At 36.0% G+C, this 26,297-nt stretch overlaps 2 protein-coding genes and 1 pseudogene across 13 annotated transcripts; 2 read left to right on the top strand and 1 right to left on the bottom strand.

The window, feature by feature from the left end:
- Positions 1-8,261: 8,261 nt before the first annotated feature.
- Positions 8,262-12,865, bottom strand: LOC112727158 (uncharacterized). The gene is made up of 8 exons (XM_025776805.3): positions 12,604-12,865; positions 12,301-12,513; positions 11,364-11,555; positions 11,075-11,275; positions 10,898-10,975; positions 10,108-10,228; positions 9,304-9,390; positions 8,262-8,714 (listed from the first exon to the last, which is right to left on the bottom strand). The coding sequence occupies exons 1-8, from the start codon at positions 12,706-12,708 to the stop codon at positions 8,638-8,640; spliced, it is 1,074 nt and encodes a 357-aa protein (XP_025632590.1). The 5' UTR covers positions 12,709-12,865; the 3' UTR covers positions 8,262-8,637.
- Positions 12,866-13,374: 509 nt separating this feature from the next.
- On the top strand, positions 13,375-14,854 carry LOC112727157 (7-deoxyloganetin glucosyltransferase-like; annotated as a pseudogene).
- A 1,305-nt stretch (positions 14,855-16,159) lies between these two features.
- Positions 16,160-25,998, top strand: LOC112727156 (UTP--glucose-1-phosphate uridylyltransferase). Of its 12 annotated transcripts, none has more exons than XR_011868414.1 (22): positions 16,160-16,590; positions 16,983-17,034; positions 18,489-18,612; positions 18,919-18,970; positions 19,096-20,021; positions 20,102-20,192; positions 20,400-20,460; positions 20,689-20,766; positions 20,855-20,905; positions 20,984-21,048; positions 22,290-22,365; positions 22,559-22,616; positions 22,733-22,779; positions 22,874-22,924; positions 23,466-23,498; positions 23,673-23,704; positions 23,784-23,859; positions 24,023-24,832; positions 24,938-25,036; positions 25,118-25,222; positions 25,527-25,598; positions 25,668-25,998. XR_011868414.1 is itself a non-coding variant. In XM_025776804.3 (22 exons), the coding sequence occupies exons 5-22, from the start codon at positions 19,307-19,309 to the stop codon at positions 25,698-25,700; spliced, it is 1,827 nt and encodes a 608-aa protein (XP_025632589.1). In that variant the 5' UTR covers positions 16,160-16,590; positions 16,983-17,034; positions 18,489-18,612; positions 18,919-18,970; positions 19,096-19,306; the 3' UTR covers positions 25,701-25,998. The 12 variants fall into 12 exon arrangements, 6 of the variants coding, with proteins under 6 accessions (XP_025632589.1, XP_025632585.1, XP_072065147.1 ...); XM_025776804.3 differs by having other exon boundaries at positions 24,749-24,832; XM_025776800.3 differs by having other exon boundaries at positions 24,728-24,832.
- The last annotated feature ends 299 nt before the right edge of the window (positions 25,999-26,297 follow it).

The raw sequence follows: 26,297 nt of genomic DNA, 5'->3' as shown, positions 1-26,297 counted from the left end.
AAAGAACCAAGATCCAAACTCTTCCGATCATATGATTCATGTTTATGAATTCAGGCCTTCAGGGTTTCGGTCCCCAATATACTAAAGCCGCCTTTATTACTCTTTTCCCATCAAAAGAGTCACAATTCAATCGCCTAGGGATACAGAAGGCTTTGGTTGAGAAAGATCGAAAAAACCACAAGATCCAAATTCTTCCATCAATTTCGGACTCTTATGAGTAAAGGTACGCTTCCGCATTATGTTATATTTTTGGTGATTTAATATGGATGATATGCATTATTGAAATTAATTTATTCCATCAAATGGTACCGACGTTCAGCCTAACGTTGCTGCTGCTTTTTTGCGTGCCTCTCTTCCGAATCAACTTCGCTTTCTCCCATTCCGTCAAGCCTCTTCTCACTGATGATACTACCATGCTCTTCTTCTTCTTTGGATCCAAGCATGGTTAGCTTCTTTTAGATTTGAGCCCTATGCTTCACAATAACAGTGTCGCTTTCGTCATGCCTAGTCCTTGAAAACTATGTTTCACACAATAGTTGTTTCTTCTGTTTATTCATCTTTTCCTTTTTCTATTTTAATGGTCAATTTAGGATTATTATTTTAGTAGGTATGTAGATGATTATTTTAATTTTTATATAGATGATTATTTTGATTGGATTGAGTTTAGTTATATATAATTAAAACATGTTCGATGTTCAATTCATTAGGTATGCAAATGATTATTTTTATCCTTAAGTGGATGGTTATTTTTATTAAAGGTGAGTGACGTGTGGCAAGCCAAGTAGCAACGATGAAATGGGATGATTATTGATGAAAATAAGGTGGCCACTGATTGAAAAAGAAGAGAATATTAGAGTAAAATGCTTTAGTAAATTAAGATTTCAAATGGTTATTTTTTTAAAATAACTAACTAAATTTTTTTAATTTAAAATTTAAAATTAAAGAATTTAAAATTTGAAATTTGATGTGAAATAACTTAATGAGAATTTTTAAATTTATTATTTATTTCTATTGAATTAAATAACAAACCCATTTTACATATTGTCAGATTTCTCATTACCTCTTTAACACCCAGTGTGCCGTCAGGGTTTTGTGTGCCGTCAGGGTTTCTTTTTGTGGTGTGTGCTAGGGCTTTGATGATTGGTGAGAGATAGTGTGTGTGTTTCAAACAAATTTCAAAGACAATTCTAACATAGTCAATTGAAAATTGAATTGGTGTGTGTTCAAAATACAATGTCAATCTTACCGAATCAAGGGGAGAGACAATCAGATCATGATAACGATTCTGATGAGGAAGTGGTCGTGTTAGAGGAAGAAGATGTGAGATCAGGTATTGAGGGTTGCTCCAGGAGTCTGGTGGGGAGAATTATGGCAGATCGGGGGTTTGGGATGGGAACTATCGAAGGTGCATTCACTGCTATTTGGAATTATCCAGAAGGGTTCAGAATCAAAAGTCATGGAGACAATATTTATCAGTTTTTCTTTGCCAATGAAACTGATCTGATTAGGGTGGAAAGGGGATCCCCATGGCTAATAAAACAGTTTGTGATTCATCTAAGACGATGGAATCCATAATTAAAAATTGCAGAAGATGACTACTCGAGAATACCTATGTGAATCCAGCTGTGGGATATGCCTGAAATTTGTAAAATAATAGAGGCGGCAAGGAGGATAGGGAGAGAATTGGAAGCGTCCTAGATGTCGATCTCTTTGCAATGAGGGCTAGGGGTGACAGAATTATGAAAGTGAGAGTGGAGGTGGATGTTACGAAACCGCTCAAACAAGCCATGAAGGTGGTTAGCCCAGATAAAAGGACATGTGTGATACAATTGAAGTACGAAAAACTGGGAGTTTATTGCTGTTTTTGTGGATTTCTTGGGCATGAAGTGCGAAATTGCAATCAACTCCTTGCATCTCCAGAAATAGAAGCACAGGCGAAATTGAAATGGAGACTTGATCTGAAAGCTGAACAGGTAGGATGGAGAGTTGGAAAGACAGAAGAAACCCAAAGACCCAACCTGACAATGAAAAACACAGTTTGCGAAACTTACCCCTGTTAGTTTATTAAAAAGCTTTGCTAAACTAACTGTTCAGGAAAGTAAGAGCCAAGATACCCCGGAAGAAAACAGAAGCAGCTCAGTTCCATCAATTGATATTTCCCTCCCTACAAGCAATTTGATTGACCAGTATAGCTTTTAAATTGGTGCACCTCATAAGAATGATGGGAAGAGTAACAAGAGACAGAAGATCAAGCATCTGGCTAGAAGAGGAGGGCCGGGAGATCTAATAGTCAGTGTATTAGGGGAAAAACGAAAAACAGATGCGATGGAATTGCAAGCAGAGCAGGTGGATTGGAGTGTTAGGGAAGGAAAGAACGTTGACGGGGGAGAGGGTGCCAACCCAAATATGGCACCCTGAATGCAATGAAGATGATGATGTGGAATTGCCGGGGTTTGGAAAAATCCCTGGCAATTCACAACATAAAAGGGGTTGTAAGATCCCATTCCCCCGAGGTGATGTTTTTATGTGAGACTAAACATAAAATCTCGTATGTTAATGGTCAGTTATGTACATGTGGATTTAAAGAAACCTATTGTGTTGATGCAAATGGTACAGCTGGAGGTTTGGTGGTCGCTTGGAAAGAAGAAGTTAAGCTGTTGGTGAAAGGCAGTGGGGACTTTTACATTTAGTTCACAGTGGAGGATCCAGACCAGCAACGCCTCTGGGAGGTACTAGGAGTTCACCTTCATAGTGTTGATCAGATTCGCAATGGCCATTTTGAAGTCCTTCTCCTTATAATCCAGCAAGCAGGAGAAAGATGCATGGTAGCTGGGGATTTTAATGCTATTGTGATGTCCCATGAAAAGAAGGGATGCAGAGAGAAATCACCCCAAGCGATGCAGCAGTTCCAAGAATTTATCAACAAGGGGGGATTGATAGATGCAGGATATATTGGAAATAAATATATATGGTGGAACTGAAGTGGTCAGGAGAGAGCAATTAAGGAGCGACTGGATCGGGTCCTAATCTCTTCAAAACTACGAGAAGAGTATCCTATGGCTAATTTTAACCACCTTGATGACAACGGTTCAGATCATAGACCGCTCTTAGTCCACACTAATCCAGAGGCTCATCGGGGCAAGAGAAGGTTTCGCTTCCAGGAGAGATGGTGTGGGTTAGGGGCAGTGAATAAAATTGTGAAGGAAAATTGGCAATTGAGGGTGACTGGGTCGGCAATGTTCCAATTGTTTCAGAAACTCAAATGTTGCAGGCATGAGCTGGTGAAATGGCAAGCTTCAGGGGCAGGGAATAGCAGGAGAACTATGGAACAAATAAAAGGCAAACTAGCAAGAATGAAAGAACGGCCAAACGAGTACGAGAAGGAGGTAATACTGCAGCTGGAGGATCAATTGGCAGAGGTTTATACTATGGAAGAAAGGTTCTGGAAGGAAAAATCAAGGGTGAATTGGCTGCAATGGGGTGACCAGAATACTAGGTTCTTTCATTCCAAACATCAAGAAAGGACTCGAAGGAACAAAATCTAGAAGCTAGAAGACGAGGACGGACAGTGGTGTACTACCCCCGAGACTATTGGCGAGAGAGCACATAGATACTTTGAGGGTCTGTTTTCAACTAGTTCTCTTAGTGATCCAGCAGAAGCTTTAGGTGGAATAAGTAGAAAGATCTCAGCTGAAACTAACAGGAGACTAACAAGGCCAGTCAGTGAGGAGGAGATTAAGAAAGCTGTGTTCTCAATTAATGCTGCAGCAGCTCCAGGAGATGACGGATTCACTGCTAAATTTTATCAGCACTATTGGAGTATCATTAAAGGAGATGTTTGTCGCGCTGCTAAAAGCTTCTTTGGAGGTAATAGAATCCTAAAAAGTTTTAATCATACCCAAATTTGCTTGATACCAAAAGTGCCTAATGCTACGATGATGTCTCAAATCAGACCTATAAGTCTAAGCACAGTTTTCTACAAGATTATTTCTAAAATTCTTGTTCATAGAATGCAACCACTTATGAGCAGAATTATTAGTGATAATCAAAGTGCTTTCATTCGGGTAGACTGATTAGTGATAATATTCTGGTGGCGCATAAATGTATTCATTTCCTGAAAAATAAAACCTATGGTGATAGTGACTTAGCTCTAAAACCGATATGAGTAAGGCCTATGATCGTGTTGAGTGGAGTTTTGTATGGTTTGTTATGGAAAAATTGGGTTTCTGTAATAGATGGATAGAGTGGATGAAGGAGTGCGTGTCAACTATTTCTTATTCTGTTATTGTGGATGGATCACCATTTGGCCTTTTCAAGCTAACTAGAGGGCTCCAGTAAGGAGATCCCCTCTCTCCATACCTATTTTTAATTTGCGCAGTGGGACTTTCCTATCTGCTCCACAAAGGAGAACAGAATAACCTGTTTCAGGGACTACGGTTGAACAGGAGATGCACATCCATCAACCACCTATTATTCGCAGACGATTCTATCCTATTTTGTAAGGCAAACCAACAAAGTTGTATTAAGTTACAAGCCATTCTAGAGCTGTACAATAGCCTAAGCGGCCAAGAAGTCAATTTGAATAAATCAGCGGTGTTTTTTAGCAAGAATACACAATGGGAGGTAAGGAGCGAGTTGGCGGCTCTACTTGGAGTTCCTAATGTGGGTACTCAAGATAAATATTTGGGCTTGCCCTCCATGGTTCACAGATCAAAGAAGAAAACTTTTGCTTACGTGAAGGACAAGGTCACTAAAAAACTGAATTACTGGAAAAGAAAGTTATTGTCTGTCAGCGGAAGAGAAATCCTAATCAAAGCAATTGGCACTACTATTCCTATATACTCGCTAAGTTGTTTTAAGCTGCCTGAGACATTAATTGATGACCTACATAGGATGATGATGAACTTTTGGTGGGGACAGAAACATAATGAAAGGAAGATGCATTGGATTAGCTGGGATATGGTAAGCAGAGATAAACAAGAAGGTGGTTTGGGATTCAAAGACCTAAAAGCTTTCAATCTAGCGATGTTGGCAAAACAGGGGTGGAGATTATTAACCAAGCCTCATTCTCTATTCTACAAAATCTTCAAAAATAAATACTACAGACTAACCTCCTTCCTTGAAGCAAAAAAAGGGAGTAGACCATCTTGGGTATGGCAGTCTCTTGGAAGGAAAAAATGTCCTCGAAAAGGGTGTGAAATGCGCAGTGTCTCGGCAAGGGATGGTAAAGATATGGGAAGATCCTTGGTTTGGAGATGAAAATTCCACCAAATGAGCCGGGCAACCAACAATTACTTTGGGTGAAACAACTGATGGATGCCTCAGGAAAATGGGACCTGGACAAAATCAACGCACTTTTCAACAGTGAAACCAGTTCCAAAATATGCCAAACAAAGATTGAAGAGGATAAAGACAGACTAATCTGGATACATACTAGTTCCGGTGAGTACTCTGTGAAATCTGGCTACAACATCGCATATCTCTTTTTCCATCTAACTTCAGCGATACTCCATGCACGATTCAGGGAAAAGGGGATCTGAAAAGCCATTTGGAAAACTAACTGTCAGCCAAAAATTCGAATTTTTATCTGGAAATTAATTCACAACGGCCTACCGGTGAAAGAAAAGCTTCAAGAGCGCATACCTCAAGCAGATCCGCGTTGTCCTCGTTGCTCTGTCGCTCCAGAATCAGCCCTGCATTCGCTTATTTTTTGCCCACAAATTGCAGAAATATGGAACAACTCTCCAATGGCAAGTGCAATTCCCAGGAACAATCTTCTTCAACCTTGGCAATGGTGGATTGATGTTGTCGCAGCAGTGAGAAATGGAAGTGAGGCCAGATTCAACATGATTGGAATAGCTTACCTTCTGTGAGGTATTTGGCTGGATAAGAACTCCTTGATTTTCGAAGGAAGCAGAAAAGACCCTGGGGAAATTCTGACCCAGGCAATGAATCTTGCAGCAGAATTCAGAAGAAGTAGAAATCGGAATTGATTCTTGAGTTTTGATACCCAGGGACTAGAAACTACACTCTTGGAATGGTATTAAAAAATTATTTAAATTATATGGTGAGATATTACATGATTCGAATTACGCATGGGGAAGTTCGAATCACTCTGATTCAAATTATATGGTGAGCAATTCGAATTCTATACAATACTCTTCCGCCCATTCTTGAATTATCATGAATATTTTTTAATAAATTTATTTAAATTATACCACAAAAAATATTTTATTCTATGCAAAATAATTTAAAAAATGGCTTAAAAGATGTTAGGAGTACTATAAAAATTTGTAATGTCCTAATGACTTAGGACATTAAAGAAATACTCTACATAGTCAATAATAATTTAGAAATTAAAGAAAAAATATTTTTATCATGTATTTACCTAAATCACTAGAATATTACAAACTTTTATAGTACTCATAACATCTTTTAAGCAATTTTTTTAAAATTATTTTGTATAGAATAAAATATATTTTTTAATTGTTTTGTATGGAATAAAATATTTTCTTTCATTTCTAAATTATTATTAACTATGTAGAGTATTTTATTTAAAATTTGAGTACATGCATGTATTTACCTAAGTCATTAGAACATTACAAATTTTTATAGTACTCCTAACATTTTTTAAGCAATTTTTTTAAAATTGTTTTGCATAGGATAAAATATTTTTTATAGTATAATTTAAATAAATTTATTAAAAAATTTATTAAAAAATATTCATGAGCTATTAAAAATGGATAAAAGAATATTGTATGGAATTCGAATTGATAGCTCATTAATATTTTAAAGAAGTCTCATAATTAAATATTTTGTTAGCTTTTTTTTAATGTATGAAATAAAATATATATATATTTTTAATTTTTAAATTATTAATTTTTTAACAGCATAATCGGTCAAATTCGAATTACTTGGAAACGCGTGCGTGGGTGTAGTTCGAATCACCCTGATTCGAATTACTGTGTGTAATTCGAATCAAGTTGATTCGAATTATATGTAAATGGAGTTCGAATTGAGCTGGTCAAACTACATATAAACGTGCATTGGTTGATTCATGAACCAAATTTTGGTTTGACAGATTTATGTACAATTTTTCTCACCATGGCTTATTTGAGTTTTTTGCCCTTAAAATTAAATCAAATTAAGGATAATTTTAAAAAATTTTAAAAACATTTAGAATAAAAAATATATTTTATTATTATTATTAAATTATAAATTTTTTTATAAACAATAAATTAAAATATTTAACAATAAGTTATAACTCAAATGGCAATTTTTTCATACTCATTTAAAAAATTGTTACTCAAGTCTCTCTATCTTTAATATAAAAAAAAAATTAAAATATTTATTTAATAGTCTTAGTTTTTATACACTTTATTTTAACTTTGTGATTAGTTTAGATACAATTTAGGATTTTTATCATGTATTCTAAAATTTCATATTAAGATTACAAAATAATTTTTTTATTAAAAATATAAAAAATAAAAAATTTTAATTAATTTATTTTATAGTTATTAAAAAAATATTTAAAATTTTTTATTAATAATAAATTTATCATGTATTTTTATTCTTTAGGAAATATCTTAACTAAACCCTAAAATTTATACGCATTACATAAATTTATTGTTATGCATACTTAATATAAAAATCATAAATTTGAATTTTTTAAAGTTTAAATTTCACTTTAGAGAATAAAATGTGATCTCTCACCATTAATTTTATAGGTAGAACTAAAAATAAATATAAAATAAAAACTATTCAAGAATAAAAAATCACATTTTATTTTCTAAAATAAAATTCAAACTTTAAAGATCCAAATCCAAAAATCATTATCTTAATAGGTATGCAATATAGTCACCCAAAAAAAAAAAATAGGTATGCAATATTCGCAATAATAAAGACTACCAAATAAGTTTACTATTAAAAAAATCGCTCATTGCTAACCTTAAATGGAACTCAACTTCTATTTATTTATTTATTTCCACACAAAAGACTATATACTAAATTAATCAATTTATAAATTTTGGATGTTATTATAATTTCCTTTTTCCCTTAGTATAATCAAGTAACATTATAGGGATTTTCAAATACTAAATTATTGTAGTTTTTTTTAAAAATAAAATAAAATAAAGGTATCAGTACTTTTCGCGTATACCACTATAATTTAATAATAGGTTTTTATAACTAAAGCATATTTAAAGAAATAAATAAAATAATATTCGAGTCAATGAGAAATGTGGCTGATTGAAAACGCAAAATTACTAATAGTCAGGTATCCAAAGACTATTATTAGATCTTATAAGGGTACTGAAGAAACCCCTAATATTACAACAAATGATACATCATATTTCTTTGTTCACTTGCCTAGAAAAGAATAAGACACATTCATGTAAGTTTTTTCCTTTGTTCATTATTAATGTTACACTAATGTAACCTCAAAATTTGACTCACCAAATAACAACTGGCAGATAATGAAGGTTTTCAATCCAAAATTTTTGGAAACAGTGGATAACTATATGAATTATGAACAGTATTCAGACTCCAAGTTGGTAAATGAACTCTTGAATTTAGTGACTATAATAACATCTAAAGGTATATTAGCTACCTTGAAGCCCTTCCTTTGTTGCTTTGCTTTCATATGCTTGGAGGAGCCCATTTTCCAGATTTGAACTTGCTATAAAAGCTGGATTGCTTGGAAACAACATAGAAGACTGCAAGTACATCACTTGATTGAATTTCTAAACAGAATCAAGAATAAACCACCATTTTGGCACCAAAAGATTAAGTTTTCTGAAAAAAATAATGACATCTTGGCCTCCTAAAGATTACCTAGAATGCACCAAATATGGGGAGACTTTCTCTAAAAAGGCTCTAGAACTTAAATTTTTAACCCAATTCTTTGTAAGTCTTCTTAGAAAAATAAGAAACTTTCATCCTTCACATTTGGTGATTTTTTTGATGAATAACGAGGTTTAGAAACATCTTTTTTTTTTTTTTTTTTCTCTAAAAAAAGATGAATAACGAGGTTTAGAAATCGCATTTTTCATTGGCTTTTTGTATGCACTTTTTAAATAATTATCCAAAAGTTATCACAAAAAATTAGATCAATGCATGAAACGATTGTCACTTATGAACAATGGTGCATTTTGTCAAACTGAGATCATCTTTGAAGAGACAAGATATGATTTCTTTGTTTCAGAGCTATTTTGTCAAAAACTAAATCTTTTAGGAATCAAAATAGTAGTTTACTCCAAAATCAATGATGAAAAAGCAATGACATTTTCTAAAACCATATGTCACCTGGGATTTCTGGGATTACGAAATTAGGCTCTTTGAGGATATCTTGGAGCATTTTCTTCTCATTTACTTTGATCCATTTTCGGGAACCTGATGAACAAAAAAGATATCACATCATATAACAATAATTCACATAAAAGGGAGGATAGATACATAAAATTCTTGTGAGAATTGAACAATAATGTATCTAGTTAAACTAAGCCAGCATCTTGGGAATCCTGAGACCACTGAGATCATCAACCAGCTCAATTCACCACGGACAAGCCTTATTCTTCCTACATCTAAGGTTCAATACACTTTGATTTGTTGTGACTCGTGAGTTAAAGTTCCCAAGTATACCATCCACAGCTATGTTTGATTCTATGGCTCAAGTTGCTACAGCAACTCTATACCAAAAATAGCTGTATCATATCCAGAGCTACTTTTTAAGATCATTTTTAAACTTATGAATCCTAACAACGTAATGTCCCTATTCTATTTGTTAGTAAAACTGTGTTGACAAGGGATTGATTCGCTTCAACTTGAAACCACATATAGAAGGGAGCAAATGTATGGTTAAATCTACATGATGTCACATTAAGGGAAACAAGCAATTGATGAACATAAGTAGTATATTCAGTATAAAGACAAAAAATATCTCACAAATCGATATATGTAAACTTACATGGTGGCCAAATATAAATATGTTAACAGGGACTTCCTATGCCTAGAGTTTGAGGTTATTGTCATACTTGGTTGCCTATAAGCTAAGAGCACTGTTGATTCCACTACTTGTATCACTAGGACTTCAAAAGTACTAAACCATACCTGCACCGTGTTTAAAATCCTCAACTGCATCTTTCTCTTCATCACTGACATGAGAAGCTGCAGTTCCCTCTAATAAACAATGAAGAAGTTTCTCCTTTGATAGACGAACTCCAGAGCCAGCCTGATAAACATGGGCTAAGAGGTGAACAAAATGCTCTTAAGACATAAACTGTCAATCATCTGATACTAAATATTTACTTAGCAAGCCCTTCCCCGTACCTTGTGTTAACGTGGGATACTAACACACTGGGCTGCCCTTTTTTTTAAAAAAACAGACTAAAACTTAGTAAAAGTAAAATGTTTCAAGAAAAAGAAAATGGCAACTCGATGCATATCTGGTGAATGGTGGTGTTAGCTGTTTCTATGTTAGGATACCATTTGTTAGTTAGTTACAATCGATTAGTTTGTTGTAAGTATAGATAGAGGGAATAGGATGGCGAGAAGGGTGTCTAGTCAATTGGAATAGTTTGGGAGAGACTGGGACTTAACAATTACCCCAGTGATGGTGTATATACTTGCGCAGATTAGGATTTTTGGCTCACTATCAAGAACTCCCAATTCTATAGCAGATTCTTTACATCTTCAATATCAGTTCTAACACTGGAAGGTCCTAGATGAATAGATAGATATGTTGTATGAAATCTTCAATTATCCTTATTTTTGTTCTTACTATCCGATCCGATTTTGATTGGCAAACAAAACAACTAGTATACTTTGAGCATCAATATCTGCAAACAGAAATAAAAAATCAAACTCAAACGAGAAAAAAAATTTTAAAAAGAGAGCTTACCTCATAGTATAATTCAACAAAATCACGTTTGTAATTGTTTTCAACATCCCATGGGAGTGGTTGGTCAGCTGAAAACATGTTTGGAAGCTAAGGGTGTAATACATTCCCACATAAAAATAGCAGATTTATGTAGATATTTTAAAAATCATTAAAAAAAAAAAAAAGAGAAAAGGATATCATATCAAGGTGGACTGAAAGCATGTCAGTCTCACATAAATCCTCAATGAAATCACTGGACATAACCTCTGCATACAGAAGAAGGACAGGCCAATGAAGGATATTATTTTTGTCTAACACCGGTTTCTTTAACCCGGTGAGTTCTCGATACATTGCCTTTCCAATCTTCAAGCCTCTATTCTCTATTGCAGACACAAGTTCCTGCATAGTTTTTGGTCAAAACAAGGGCATGAGGTTCCGTACAGCAAAATATAGATAAATTACGAAAGAAACAACCGGCAGTCCATACTTCTGCCTCCGATATGGCTTTGGAGACTTCAGCCTCACGCTTCTCCTTCTCCGATATCTTCGTATGAATCTGTTGGTCAAGCCTCTTAAGTTCCTCGTTATTGGGGTCCAACTGAAGACCCTTTCGGCAAAAGTCTTGTGCTTCAGCCAATAAATTCAGTGATAGAGATGCTTTGACAGCCCTATAAATTGCCTAATCATGATTTTTCATTGCTTGAGACATCAAACCAAGGGAACCACAAATTCACAATAATAAACTTCATAAGACAAAGTGAAGCTGTTCAAGTTAGTCCTCAAAGATAAACAGTTACATCAAATCAGTGCTTCAAACATTCTTTACATTAAACGATTAAATTGATGCAAATTAATAACAGAGCCACTAAATTGATGGCGCAAAACTCATTTTTAGGACTAACACAAGCAGAGCTGAAATGCTATGAATCAATAACATTGACTTTTAAGATAACGAATGCTTTATTCAAACACTTTTACAATGTAACAACACATCATTGAACGTCTATAGTCTATACTCTATACTAACATTACATACAAATTAAATCCATACAAGAAATCACTATGTTTTAAAAAATTTTAAGAAAATGCAAAACAAAAGGAAGAAAGCAATACATATATACATATTTGTTTCAAAAAATGCGAAACAAAACTAAGAAACCAATACAACGCAAAAACTAGTTATTTTTGCTAATATGCATTCCATAATTAGATGTACCTGTATGCATTAAAATTAAATTCACCTATATATGATGCGCTAATAGGTAAAAATGTTTCAGTACCAATCACGTCCATTCTTTTGCATGACTATTTATACTATCAATGTAAAAAGTAGCTATTTTTGCTAATCTAGAGCTATGTATTTGGATGTAGGTGTAAATCTATTTTGTGACAGTGCATATATATATATAACATAAATTGAGCACCTTTATGTTGGAGGGGGACAAGTTGAGTGCTTGTTGAGCATCAGAGAGGGCACGCCTATGGTTTCCAAGAAGCAAATTGACATGCGCTCTGTTCGCAAAAAGAACAGAGCTCTCAGAATCACTCAATGCTTTCTGATTAATTGCCCTTGTGTAGCAATCAATTGCTTCAGAGTAATGCTTCTTACCCTTCTTCACATACTCGTTACCCTTTTCCTAATTCAAAAATGATAAGTTAAAAAACACAAATTGAACACTCAAGTAAATGAATAAAAAATTGAAATGGTTAATGAGTAGTAGGAGTACCTTGAGTTCAATGGCTGCGGATTCTTTGATGGCAGCAATGGCTTCAAGGTCTGCCTTCTCGGCTTCTGTGAGTGGCTCTGTACCCTTTTCCATCCATAGCGCCATTTCCTGCTTTCATTTGGTTCTTTTTCTTTCGCTTTGCAAACAGAGGCAGCTTTTGTTTGTCTATACTGTATAGAACATACCAGAAACTAGCTGGGAGCACTGTAGGGGAAAGTCAAAATAAGAGTTAATAGTCAATTTCGTCCCCGAAAGTGTTCTCGATCTCCATTTTCATCCACGAAAGTCAAAATTAATCAAAAACGTTCTCGAAAGATACCCGTGTTGATCACGTTCGTCCTTCCGTCTTCTCGGTTGATGAGATGGCAAACGGCCGCTTACGTGGCACGTTAACTGCCAAGCAGGCCAACGCCAGGGTGTAGGATGTTGTTGCTGACAATATAAGTTTCGTTTAAGCCATCAAATTAGTCCTTCGAGTTTATAAACCCTAATCCCAAAACGAACAATAAATACTTCGAGGTGATCACTTTCGGTGGCAGTAGAGGTAACTAGGAGGCGTAATCCCTGGCTGGCTGCGTGGATGGAGAGAGGAGATGGTGGTTGTGGTGGCGGTTTGTCACATGCATCGCACAACAGTCATGGATCCAGTGTTTCGATGCGAAGGAGGAGGGTGAATGCTCATGATGGATCATGTTTCTGTGGGCTGAAGACTGTGATTAAGAAATCTGGGACAGCGGAAAATCCGAATAGATTGTTCCATGCATGTCCAAGGTATCGGGTGAGTGATGGTAAAGGAAGTTAAAGCTTTTTCATGTTCTTATCCTCTGTTGGGTGTTCTCTGATTTTTTTGTTTACTCCCATATGAAATTGCAGAAGGGTAGTCACTGCAATTATTTTAAGTGGGTTGATGATGATGAATTTAAAGCAGTGGGTGTGTGTGGTACAAAGAAAGATGGAGGTTGAAGGTGAGTATGATGAATGGAGGGTGAAGGTGGCATGAAAGTTGGGCACTGTAGAAGCTGAAGTTAGAGTTTTTCAGTTTTTCATGTTCTTATTCTATGTTGAAGGCTTGTGTTCTTTCAGAAAACTCATTGCAAGCCTTGTTTCTCCAAACCATGATGATGTGCCTCCTCTTACTTGCATAGTTTCTGATGGTGCTATATGGTTCACTTTGAAAGTTGCTCAAGAGTTCCACATCCCTCACTTTTGTGTTTTTCACTCCCAGTGCCTGTGGCATGCTGGGATACATTAACTTTGAAGAGATTCGGAAAAGAGGTTATTTCCCATTGAAAGGTACTCTCTTGTATTATATTTTGACAAGTTTTTATTTGTATCATACAATTTTTTAATAGAATAAAATAAAAATTTATTCTTTTCAGATGAGAAGAATCTGCTTGATGGATATCTTGATACTGAAGTTGATTGGATTCCAGCAATGAAAGGAGCAAGACTAAAAGATCTTCCCACATTTCTTAGGACTACTAATCCTTCTGATGCAATGTTCAATTACAACATAGTAAAAGTGAACACTGCTATGCATGCCAAAGGGGTTATCCTTAACACCTTTGAAGACTTAGAATCAGAGGTTTTGGATGCCATCAGAGCCAAATACTCCAATGTCTACTCCATTGGTCCATTATCAATGCTATTCAAACAGCTCTCAAACTCAAATACTCAATTGGAGTCGATTGATCTGAATCTATGGAAGGAAGACAACAAATGCTTGGAATGGTTGGATAAAAGAGACAGAAGTTCTGTTGTGTATGTGAATTTTGGTAGCTTAGTGATTATGACACCAAAGCAACTAAGTGAATTTGCTTGGGGTTTGGTTAATAGCAAGTACCATTTCTTGTGGGTCATAAGGCCTAATCTTGTGCATAATAATAATAATAATGGTAATGGGAAATTAAGTGATGAATATGTGAATGTGATTGAAAGATGTGAGAGGGGATTGGTATTGGGGTGGTGCCAACAAGAGAAAGTTCTGTGTCATGCATCAATTGGCGGATTTCTAACATATTGTGGGTGGAACTCAACATTGGAGAGCATATGTGAGGGAGTTCCAATGGCATGTTGGCCTTTCTTTACAGAACAACAAACAAACAGCTTCTATGCATGCAAGAAATGGGGGATTGGGATGGAGATTGAGTGTGATGTTAAGAGAGAGCAGGTTGAGGGGCTTGTGAGGGAACTCATGGAGGGGCAAAAAGGGAAAGAAATTAAGGTTTATAAACTCGAAGGACTAATTTGATGGCTTAAACGAAACTTATCTTGTCAGCAACAACATCCTACACCCTGGCGTTGGCCAGCTTGGCAGTTAACGTGCCACGTAAGCGGCCGTTTGCCATCTCATCAACCGAGAAGACGGAAGGACGAACGTGATCAACACGGGTATCTTTCGAGGACGTTTTTGATTAATTTTGACTTTCGGGGATGAAAATGGAGATCGAGGACACTTTCGAGGACGAAATTGACTATTAACTCGTCAAAATAATTGTAGTATAAATTACGGGTAACTTACTTTATGTATTTATCTAACCCGGCTCGACCGGAAATCTGCTCATCCGGATGAGCCGAATCATCCGTTGGACCGATCGTGTATCGGATCCGTTGAAATCCGGATCGACCCGGACGGTCTTCAGAAGAACGGATGACGCGGCCGGCTTATATCACCGGGACTAGGTCATGATATTTAAAAACAAAAAGGAACCGATTTGGTGATTTCTAACAAATTCCTGTTTTTTCTATTTCAATTTTGTTGCTACATCAGTGGGTTTTGATTTTGTTGCCGAAAGTAATTTGTTACTGAAAGTTGAATGTGTTGCTGAAATTCGCCATTGATTGCCCATAAATCTTGAATTTATTGTTGTCTTGTCAAAATAATTACTTAATTATTTTTTTTCTGAAAATCATTACTGAGTTGAATTTGTTACCTATTATCATCACTGAAGATTGAAACTATTTTTGTCTTGCTGAAATAATCACTTAGCTAAATTTGTTGTTGTTGTAAATCATCTTTTTAGCTAAATTTTTTGTTGCTAAAAATTATTATAGTTGAATTTGCGGTTGAAAATGTGGTTTGTGCTCTCTGCAATTCAGAATAAAATTGTTCAGTTAAATTATTGTTCCCATATTTTCTATTTGTATTAATATGAATTATTCTTGGTATTGATTTGTGAAAGATACACAAATGTAGATATAGATGCAAATCAAAATGAAAGAAATATTGGTCAAGCTTTAAATTTGTCTTATGGAGATATAGATGCCAATTTTCAGATCACCTCTTGGATTTGAATTACTGACTGTGTTATGTTTTGTTCTTTAAATTGAGAAAGTATTTTGTACTATTGGCTAGTTTATTATCTCTTTTTGCGTCATTAGTTATGAACAATGTTGTTTAAATTGACTGGTTGAACCGATTAAACTGTGAACCGATGAAAATTATGATTCGGTTATATGTCAAAATCGGAAAAAATAAAACCGTTATTGAACCGCTAAACCGGCTGGTAACCGGTCAGTTGAATCAAACCGGGACCCGGCCGGTTTTTTTTACTTTGCCAAAAAACGCTCAAAACACACCCGTTTAGCATTCAGTAACCCCCCAACCCTTACCAGTTACCAACCCTCACTCACTCCAACTCTCCAACGGCGCAGCAGCACACCCTCCCTCGTCCCTCCCATCACCCTCGAGCTGGCCGTTCCTCTCAACGCCGGCAAGCTCAGTCCCTCCCTTTCGTTCAGCCGCCGGACTGCTCCTGACGCCGTCGCCGGTTGGATCTTCGAATCTCACTCGGTCCCTCACTCAGCTAACGTCTCAGACTCTCAGTAGTGGAAGCATAGTCGCCGGGCTCGCCTCCTGCCTCCGTCGCGAAGCTCTGTTCCACCGTCACAAAGCTCTGTTCCACCGTCGCCGGCGCCATTTCTGTTCCAGCCTCCGTCGCCAGCTCTCGGTTTCCAGCGCCATCATCCTTCCTTGCATTTGAAACTGTAATGGAGCCTCAGTTTGATTCTGATTCTGATTTGTTTTTATTCTGAACTTTTTTATTCTGATTGTTGGTTTGATTCTGATTTATTTTTATTCTTCCTTCGTCCTCCCCATTGTTGATTCTGATTTGTTCTTTGGTTGGGTTGTTCTTGATTCTTTGGTTGGATTGTTAATTCTATTTTTTTTTTTACTTTGAATTTGTTGTTCTGTTTTTTTTTATTAATTCTGGTTTCGGATTGATTCTATGCTTTTGACTCATTCAATGATTTTTTCTAATTTATTTCTTTAATTCTGGTTTTGCTTCCGCTTCTCTTGCTGTGGTCGTCGTCACGGACGCCTCTCTTGTGGTTTTGCCTCTGCTGTTCTGATTCTCATTCGTGGCAACTCTCCCCAGTCATCTTTGCTGCTCTGTTCTGCTACCTGTGCCGCTATACTCTGCTTCACTGGTGTGTTCCGCCTCTCTTCTCTGCGAATTCCCTCTGAATCTTTTGTTTTTTCGCACGTAGTTGTTAATTTTTATTGTTGATCAATGTGTTGGCAGTGGTGTTGTTGCTATATACGTGTATTGTTGCTTCTGCAACTGAAATTTTGCAACTGTGGTATTGGTTTGTTGCTTGTATAAACTATATTATAATTGTTATTGCTGCTGCATTCCTTAGGTCCAGAATTATTGTGGTTTTTCCCCCAAATTCACATGTGAAGTAGAGTATACATATATAATAATTGGAATTCGTCGCTTTGTCTCTTAAAATCAGAAAGATAGCTGTAATTTAATTCGATCCATCTAGTATTCAAGAATCATGTTTCGTGAGATGTTCTTCTTGTGATATCCATTTATCACTTTTTGGATTGGGCAAACGCGAAGCAGAAGCCATTTCACTTTATGTTAGTTTGGTGCTTGTTAGTTTGGTACTTGATGTTATTTTAGAAGCAGAAGCCATTTTGGAGTGAAATCAGTTTTACATCTTATTAGTTTGGTGCTTGTTGACTGAGCCAGATTGGTAGAAAAATCTTCGCCAAAAGCTTTAATTAATTATTATATTTTAGGATGTATATTTATAGTTTATGTATTATTTTATTCTAAAACGGTTTTTTTGGTTGAATCACGGTTAGACCGGTTGGACCAATGAACTACTGAACCAGTGACTAGAGCGATTCGATGATCGGTTTGGTTCTCAGAACTTTGGTTATGAATTTGGATCTTCTAAATTTTGGGTTTTCACTTGAAAAGGTAAAGTGTAATCTCTCACTCTCATGTTTTTTTTGTCCTACTTATGAAATAAATGGTGAGAGATTACACTTTATCATCTAGAGTGAAATCCAAAATTTAGAAGATCCAAATTCGATAGTTATGTCTAAGAATTGATACTTGATTGTTATTAATATGTCTGTGAAGACATACATTTTAAATTTTAACTTTTGATTTTAATTTTATTTTTATAATTTTATATTTTTATTTAATTATGACCGGGTCAACCGGGTGAATTAGTGATCCACCGGTTGAACCAGTAATCCATGACCGGGTCAATTTCCAGTTCGAATCTGATATATGAAGTTGTGTAACTAGTTCTTGAGAAGAGAATTTTCCCAAGATTTAAAGCATTTGGCAACACTCAGATGGATTCTTTTGTTTTCAAATACTATTTTTATCTTATAGTTGACTTCTGATTATATATATATAAGACGATTATGTACTTTTCTTATCTTCAGAAGTTTACTTCATTATTGGGAATGTGTGAAATGTTACATACTTGCTTGAATGAACAATTCTAATTAGCAATAACTAAATTGGGTTTCTTCTCTCATAAGAAAGAAGTTATTTTGTTGGGGCTATATCAAATTGGATTGTAATGTTGAAAGCTTAAACTGTAGTATACCTGACCACTTGATTCTGGTCAAGGTCAAGCAGCTTCTGCTCTAAATTCAGATTCAAGTCTTCAAGCTAGACTCTTGGATAATAGCAGCCCCTATCAACCTTTAGACTCATCTGCTCACAGCACTGCTCAACAGTTATCAGGAGGAAGGTATGAGAGTGTTGAGCATACTTGATAACTTATGGTGGTTGTTTTATAAGCAAAATTTCAATGTGCTGACTGCAATCATTTTGTGTCGATACTAAGATGCTTATGGTGTTAAATGTTTGATAATTTTAATAGTGCCGTTTACTCTCAACATGAACAATTATGAATGTAAATGGGAACTATGACAAAATCAAATTACAATATTTCTCGCTTGGGCCAATTAATGATTACTATTCTATATTGGGAAGTTTGTGTTGTTGAGTGTTGACCTGTTAGAATGTTCACTTTTATTTTTCCGATTCAATTCAGGAATTCAGCTGGTAATGTAGCAACAGTGGCTGCTAGTGTTCCACAGCATCAGGTCCCTTTACATTCCATTGTTACTAATCCTATTTTAAGATTTATATTAGACTATAATTATATTTTAGGATGTTTATTTATAATATTTATTATTCTATTCTAAAACGGTTTTTTCCGTTAAATCAGTAATTTGAGCAGGGTTCAATTTCCAAAACCTTGATAATCACACGTTCAGGCCAAATATTGTAATTAACATTAACATCTGAAGAACATAATCCGTAAAATAGCACTAGGAAGAAGAGAAGAGATTTGGAGTGCAGTAGACTAGCAGTAAAAGAGGCTGAAGGGAGAAGCATAAACCCCAAACCCTAAGAGCGAGTGTGAATCGGAAGAAAGGATGACGGTGCATTCGATAGTGATACAGAAGCTGCTGAGCACGAATGCACAAATGGGGCGGAGAGTGGCGGCGCATCACCTGAAGGAGTACACGTATGGCATGAGGAACAAGATGGCAATCATAGATTCGGACAAAACCCTGATATGCATGAGGAGCGCCCTGAACTTCATGGGGTCCCTTGCAAGCCGCAACGGTCGGTTCATGTTCATCAACACCAACCCTCTCTTCGACGACATCTTCCACCTTATGACCACCCGCGTTGGCTCCTACTCCCCCTCCACCAACTCCCTCTGGCGCACTGGCGGCTTCCTTACCAACAGCTACAGCCCCAAGAAGTTCCGCTCTCGCAACAAGAAGCTCGTCTTCGGCCCCACCCAGCCCCCCGACTGCATCTTCATCCTCGACACCGACTCCAAGTCCTCCGTCATCAACGAGGCTCACAATCTTCACATCCCCGTCGTCGCCATTGTCGACTCCTCCATGCCCCTCCATTCATTCTCCCGTGTCGCTTATCCCGTTCCCGCCAATCCTTCTGTCCAGTTTGTCTACTTGTTCTGCAACCTCCTCACCAAGACCCTCCTTCTTGAGAAAGAGAAGGGCAAGCTCAAAGAAGCAGCATCTCTCCAAATTCAAGCAGGTAAGGCTGCGAAGATCGATTTGCCAAACCTCGACGTAACTGTCTTCCCCTACGCCACTTTACCTCCCTTGTCTCAAGGTAGGCCATCTATTTTCTCTACCGATCCTCATTATTGTCTCTTGAAAATTGGAGCTCAGCGATTTTCTCGTTGGTAGCAGATATGGAAGAAACTAAGAAGCTTTTGGACAAACTTGTTGTTTTGAAGTTCGATGCTGCCTCACCAAGAGATATGGGTTTGGAAGGCCCCAAGTAAGAGTCTTCTTTTGCTGTTCGTATAATGCTCACTTCATTTAGGCAATCAAGAATTGAATAGACCTTCTTTTTAGGAGGGCTTCGTTAGCCTTTCTCTGTTTCTCCCCCAACATGTTTGATGTGTATATTTCCTCCGCCTGTTGCTGCTGCTTTTAATTCCACATTTCACGCTTTACACCGATGATGTTTTTCTTCCCTGTGTAGATCTGCAGTTGGTATTTGCAATGGACTTACATTTCTGGATTTAATAATTAACCAGATTCAGGTGAGCCTTCAGACTTCAATTTTTTTGTTTTTTACTCTTAATATACGAGTATGGTAATCACACATGTTACACGCTTAATACTCTCCTTAAATTATTCATTACATCCCACTTCAACCTTTTATCAATAGTGCAGATTGAGCACACGTCTCATAGAGTTGAAGTATATCCAGCTTTCATATTTGTTGCTTTTATTTAGGGTTTTAATTTACTGTTGCCTTTGTTTGTAAGACCCTATACTCCAAGTATGGATGCAAGGTTCCATTGCTTCTTTTGAGCAAAGATGACACCCATGACAATACTCTAAAGGTGAATTGCCATTTGGATTTCGATATCATTATTTGATTCTGCAACCTTAGTTATTACTTATTATTAAAATCTTCAACCTTCTGTTCAGGTGTTGGAAAAGTATCAGGGATCAACTGTTGATGTACAGAGGATTAAACAGGTTTGAATGTGTTTCATATTTTTTATTAATTGATGTTATTATGTGATTTCTGATTATCAATGCATCACATGTATATAGGGTGAAGGTGAAGGTGAAGGTCTAGAATTGGAATCATTAACCGGACATTACAGCAAGGAGGAAGTGTATGTCATCCTTAGAATACCCATGTCTGAAATTGGATTCTATATGTTCACATGCATGCCTGTAGACTAAGAGATTTAAACTTTCAGCAGAAATTGTTTTTGGAGATTCTAATAGTATTCAGATTAACATTACCATTACCATTTCAGTAGTACTTTCTTTTATAACAGTAACTTAAATTTATGCGAAGCTTGTCTTTCTTGAATTCGTTTTGTTGTGAGCAAAATAGATGTAGGTGATTTAATAAATCTACAAAAATACGTCCAGCTACATATTATGTTCTACCTGACATCTTGTGAATTTAGTTTGCCATGTAAAAGTGCTTGTAACATAGGCTTTTGTAGTTTCTTTATTTTTGATACCAAGATATAGTCTGCCTTCACGTGTCATACGATGTGGGATTATAGAAGATAGTTAAGTATGGTTTCTTATAAAATATTGGAATGACAGATTGAATATTATTGTCATGGTACACTATAGTACCTTCTTAGGGACTTGGGTATTATGGGGTGTCCAACATCCCACATCGGGTAGTAGGCTGGATTAAGGTGAATACCGAATACTGATAGCCGATAGCAAAGTGGCTACCGCTCGGTCAGTGTTGATAGAGTGATATAAGTGATATCAGTGGCTCTCCAGGGGTAGTTGAAGGGCAGGGGAGATGCAGTGATATCAGTGAGATATCACCCAATTTTCCCATTATTGGTTATTATTATTCAGTAAAAGAAGGTAAAACAAAGATATCAGGTATTCGAGAGACCTGAATCTCTCCTAGAATCTGATCCTATCTTTTGTCTCTATTTTCCCATCCCCTCTCACTACTTCCCACAGCCCTTTACTGTTCCCACCTCGCTCTCATAACAGAATGCCCACTCTCCTGCATTCACTTTTCAACTAGGCAAGTTAGTTATAAAACCCACCGTAGCCCATCTTTCACTCAATTAGTGTTAGGTCCCTAGTTTCTAATTAGCTATGTATATAACAAACCTTGAGTTTTATGATATTACTTCAAACATATATTTGGCTGTAGCTATATATTACAGATGTTAATATTAAGTAGTCATTAATAGAAATACAAAATTATCAAATGGTCCAATTATCATTATCAATAAAAGCGTAAATTGGTGAAATTTGGCAGCATTGATATTCCAATTTATTGAATTTTATGTTCTGCAATGAGAAAGTTGGATTACATGGTAAATACTTTAATGTCTTATATCAATATGTTAACTTTATATGTCAGAGGACATCCTTTTTATAACGGTGATATATTTCGTTCGCTGATGACTAGTGGAACCCTTGATTTTTTACTGTCACAGGTATGAACTTCCTTTTCAGTTGAGCACTCTTCCTTCTTTTGTCCCTATCCTTTAAAATGTATGAGCAAGATCTGTAGGAACTTGGATGGAATTACTTACAACACAAGGCCATAATTAAAATGTGTACATATATGTGTGATGCACTTATATCGTTTGTTACTTGTTGACTAGGTTTTTAAATAATGTTTTCCAGGGTAAGGAGTATATCCTTTTGATCAACAAGGATAATGTGGCTACCGTCATTGATCCAAGTATCCTTATAATCTTTATTTTTGTCACTAAAATTATTTCTTGCAAGTCACTGCTTCTTGACTAGCATTTAGATTCAAATATTTTGATTGCTGTCTACCTTGACTGCATCTTGTAGATATACTAAATCATTTGGTGACAAATGATATTGAGTGTTGCATGGAGGTACAGATTTATGTTCTCATTATTATGTGTAAGACTACAACTTCCCTTTTAAGGTATCGGAGTTTCTTGTCTCATGTCTTTTCTCTCTTTCCAGGTGACACCAAGCAATTCATTTCATTTAATTTCAACTCCAATGAATTTCAAGGTTTATATCCTTTGCCTTCAGCCTTTCCTGCATACATCACCCTCTTTATTATTTATGCTTTGTGCTAATTATTGAATACCAGATCAGCAAGCCTGTGAATTTTTGGGTAATTAACTCTCTTAGTCCTTGGGCTATTCTAAGATCTAATCTTGTGTGCTATTTTCCGATTAAGTTTATTTCTGAGAATTTTTCATTATCATTGACAAATTTTTCAATGAACGTATGTGTCCAAGGACCTTACAAACATTTTGTAAATTTAGGAACTTACTCATAAATTTTCAAAGTTTTAAGGGCTTATTATAATTTTCCCAAAATGTTCGGGGATTAATAGATTCATTAAGCGTATAATTTATGCTAGTTTACCCGTTTGGTAATATTCTGTATCATAGTTGAGTTGAAACATACACACACACACACATATTCTGATTTAGATCTTAAGTTATAGGAATCACGACCTACTGGTTCTTGTCAAATGCGGATAAGGTTGTTGAGGTAATTTGGCAGCTGCTAACCTGTAAGAATATTGTTGTAATTTCTGCAGCTTGGGGAAATTGCTCAGAACCAAACCAAACATGTAAGTTGTAAATTCCGTTTTCCAAATAATCACTGCTCAAAATTACCTTGTTTTATTTTATGAGGTTGTCCTTGATGTTTTTATATTGTGATTCTGACAAGACTCATGGAAATATTATATTATATTCTAATTTTTCCTTTTGTTGGTCTATATCTGCTGGTTCATACATTGAAGGAAAATTTCAAACTAATAGATACAACAAACACGTGAGTCAAATGCTGGTTCTTTTTGTGCATCTCTAACCAAAATTTACAAATTGTGATAATTTGTCCTATCCCCGTGTAGGTGGGTGAGTTTAAGTGCCATTAAGAGGCTTGTTGACTCGCATAAACTGAAGCAAAAGAAGTCCTCAGTTTTGAAGGTACCATTCCCTATCTATCATTACCCTTCTGTGATCTTCTGTAAAATTGAATTCAAGGGGTTACTGCTCGCACAAAAATGACCATGATAAAACACTTGTGTAAGAAACAGCAGATGGATCAGTAATGCAGGTATATGCATAATATTGTTGTGTTTATTTGTAGCTGCTGCTTCTTTGTCCCTATCCTTTAAAATGTATGAGCAAGATCTGTAGGAACTTGGATGTTTATTTGTAGCTGCTGCTTCTTTGTCCCTAGAATACGTGCTTTGCTTCTTTGACAAATGTTTGCAAGGCACCTTCTATGTGCAAACCCACATATCCTTTGATTGGAGGTAGGGAGAGGTGGACCAGGTCACTAAGGAGTTAGAATATGAACTACCTTAGGCTGATTGGCTTGTAGTACACCTGTTCACTAATCCTTTGGGCTCTCCACCAAGGAATAAATTTTAGACTGCATGTTGATAACACATGCCTTTAATGATGCAGGTTCTGTTGTATATTTTTAGGATTTACTGACTTATGATGTGTATGTGACCGTGTATATTGAATCTCATTTGTATTGTGTTGATCTGTAAGGAATTAGTACTGCTAATGCTATGCACATATGCACAGTACCATTAAGTATAATGTAATATTTGAGTTAACAAGCTTAGTTAGAGTGGATACTAAATTGTTGGTTGATTTTAGACGCCTTATGCTCTAGTGGCACCTGTCTTATCTAGGAAACTTATTCTTGTTTTGATCCATAGTGAGTTTTAAAGTCTCTCATAACTGTCTTCCTAAAAGAAAATGATTAAGAAGCTGCTGACTGGTATTACAAGTTGTTTTCTGCTAGATATGAAGTTCTTAGTTGGTCTTTTAAGTGTAGGCTTCTTTGTTTGGATGCCAGTTCTTCGATAAATTGATTGGTGTCAGTGTACCTGAACCACGTTTTCTTCCCCTGGATGCAACGTCAGATTTACTTCTGCTACAGGTGATTCTGGCCTGATGTACATGTAATTTGTATATTCTGTTACTCAGAAGCATACTTTGTTCTATTTGACTAATTTCCACTCTCCCCAAATATGTATTCTTGCAGTCAGATCTTTACACATGTAAAGAAGGTGTCTTAACTCGTAATCCAGCTAGGACTAACCCTTTAAATCCTGTGATAGATCTGGGACCTGAATTTCAAAAGGTAAAGATGATATACTGGTTTCTTGTCATACCTTTGCCTAGCTATTCCCTTTTTATTATGAATCTTCTGTTTCATTCCCAGATTGGTGACTTTCAAAGTCGCTTCAAATCCATTCCAAGCATAGTTGGTTTAGATAGTTTGACCGTGAGAGGCAATGTGTGGTTTGGAGCTAATATTACTTTCAAGGTATAATAGATATTATGTTTTCTCTTTGGCATGATATGCGTGTTGGATACATAAAAAATTGCATTTGATTTTGCAGTGCAGTGTGTTGTGCTGTGTGTTTCATAAAATCACCCCCCCACCCCCGGGGCCCCTTCTTTTTTCAAAATTTAAGAAAAAACTATACTTTTTCTTTTTCCATGTTTAAGTGATAAATGAATCATGGAGTTTTGGTGTATATAATGCCTCAAAATCTTATATATTTTATATATTTGGAAAGGGCAAGTGTTATGACTAACAATTGCTTTTTCTGTGACACACCTGTCAGGGGCAAGTGACTATTACTGCAAAACCTGGCTTGAGACTGGAAATTCCTGATGGGGTGGTGATTGAGAATAAGGTAGCCGCTAATTCTGCTATGGACTTTTGAGTTTCTTTGTTCTGTTAATTACTTTTTGCTGTTCTACAGGAGGTCAATGGCCCTGCAGCCATTCAAGAATGAATGGTTTATCAAAGCTGCTAGGTTTTGTTTTGAGTGAATACAAGACTATAGAAGCTTTTATTTGAACCTTGCTAGCTTTTCTGTTTCCTGGGAACTAAGGTTCAGAAGCAAATGAGCTTGCATTTCTCCTTTTGAGCATCGCAGCAGTGATGAAATAACACTAATTGGTTTGTATCCTGTAATTTTTGGGACAAGTCTTGATCTCAGTCGAAACAAGGAATAATAAGTATATCATCAATTTTTCTGGTTTTTTTTGTCTTGAGACGATTAAAATCATACCGATATTCCATTTTACCAATGAGTTGCAGCATACAACCCTAATTTTCTGTTATTGTTCTTTTTGTTCTATCTTCCTGCGCGCACTCAACCCCAGGAAACCTTTACATTTACACCATATATTAAATTGATTGAGTGAAGAGTAAGGTGGTTAAATTCGTGAGTTTAAGTAAACTCATAGAGCTGATTTAGACTTGATTCGTAAATTCGTACGAGTTTACCATTATGCATTTTGTAAAAGTATATATATATATATATATATATATATATATATATATATATATATATATACTTTTTTAAAACACGTAGTAATTTCAACCA

This window comes from Arachis hypogaea, chromosome 12, assembly GCF_003086295.3.
Source record: "Arachis hypogaea cultivar Tifrunner chromosome 12, arahy.Tifrunner.gnm2.J5K5, whole genome shotgun sequence".
Classification (NCBI taxonomy): domain Eukaryota; kingdom Viridiplantae; phylum Streptophyta; class Magnoliopsida; order Fabales; family Fabaceae; genus Arachis; species Arachis hypogaea.
This window is presented reverse-complemented; position numbering and strand designations above follow the sequence as displayed.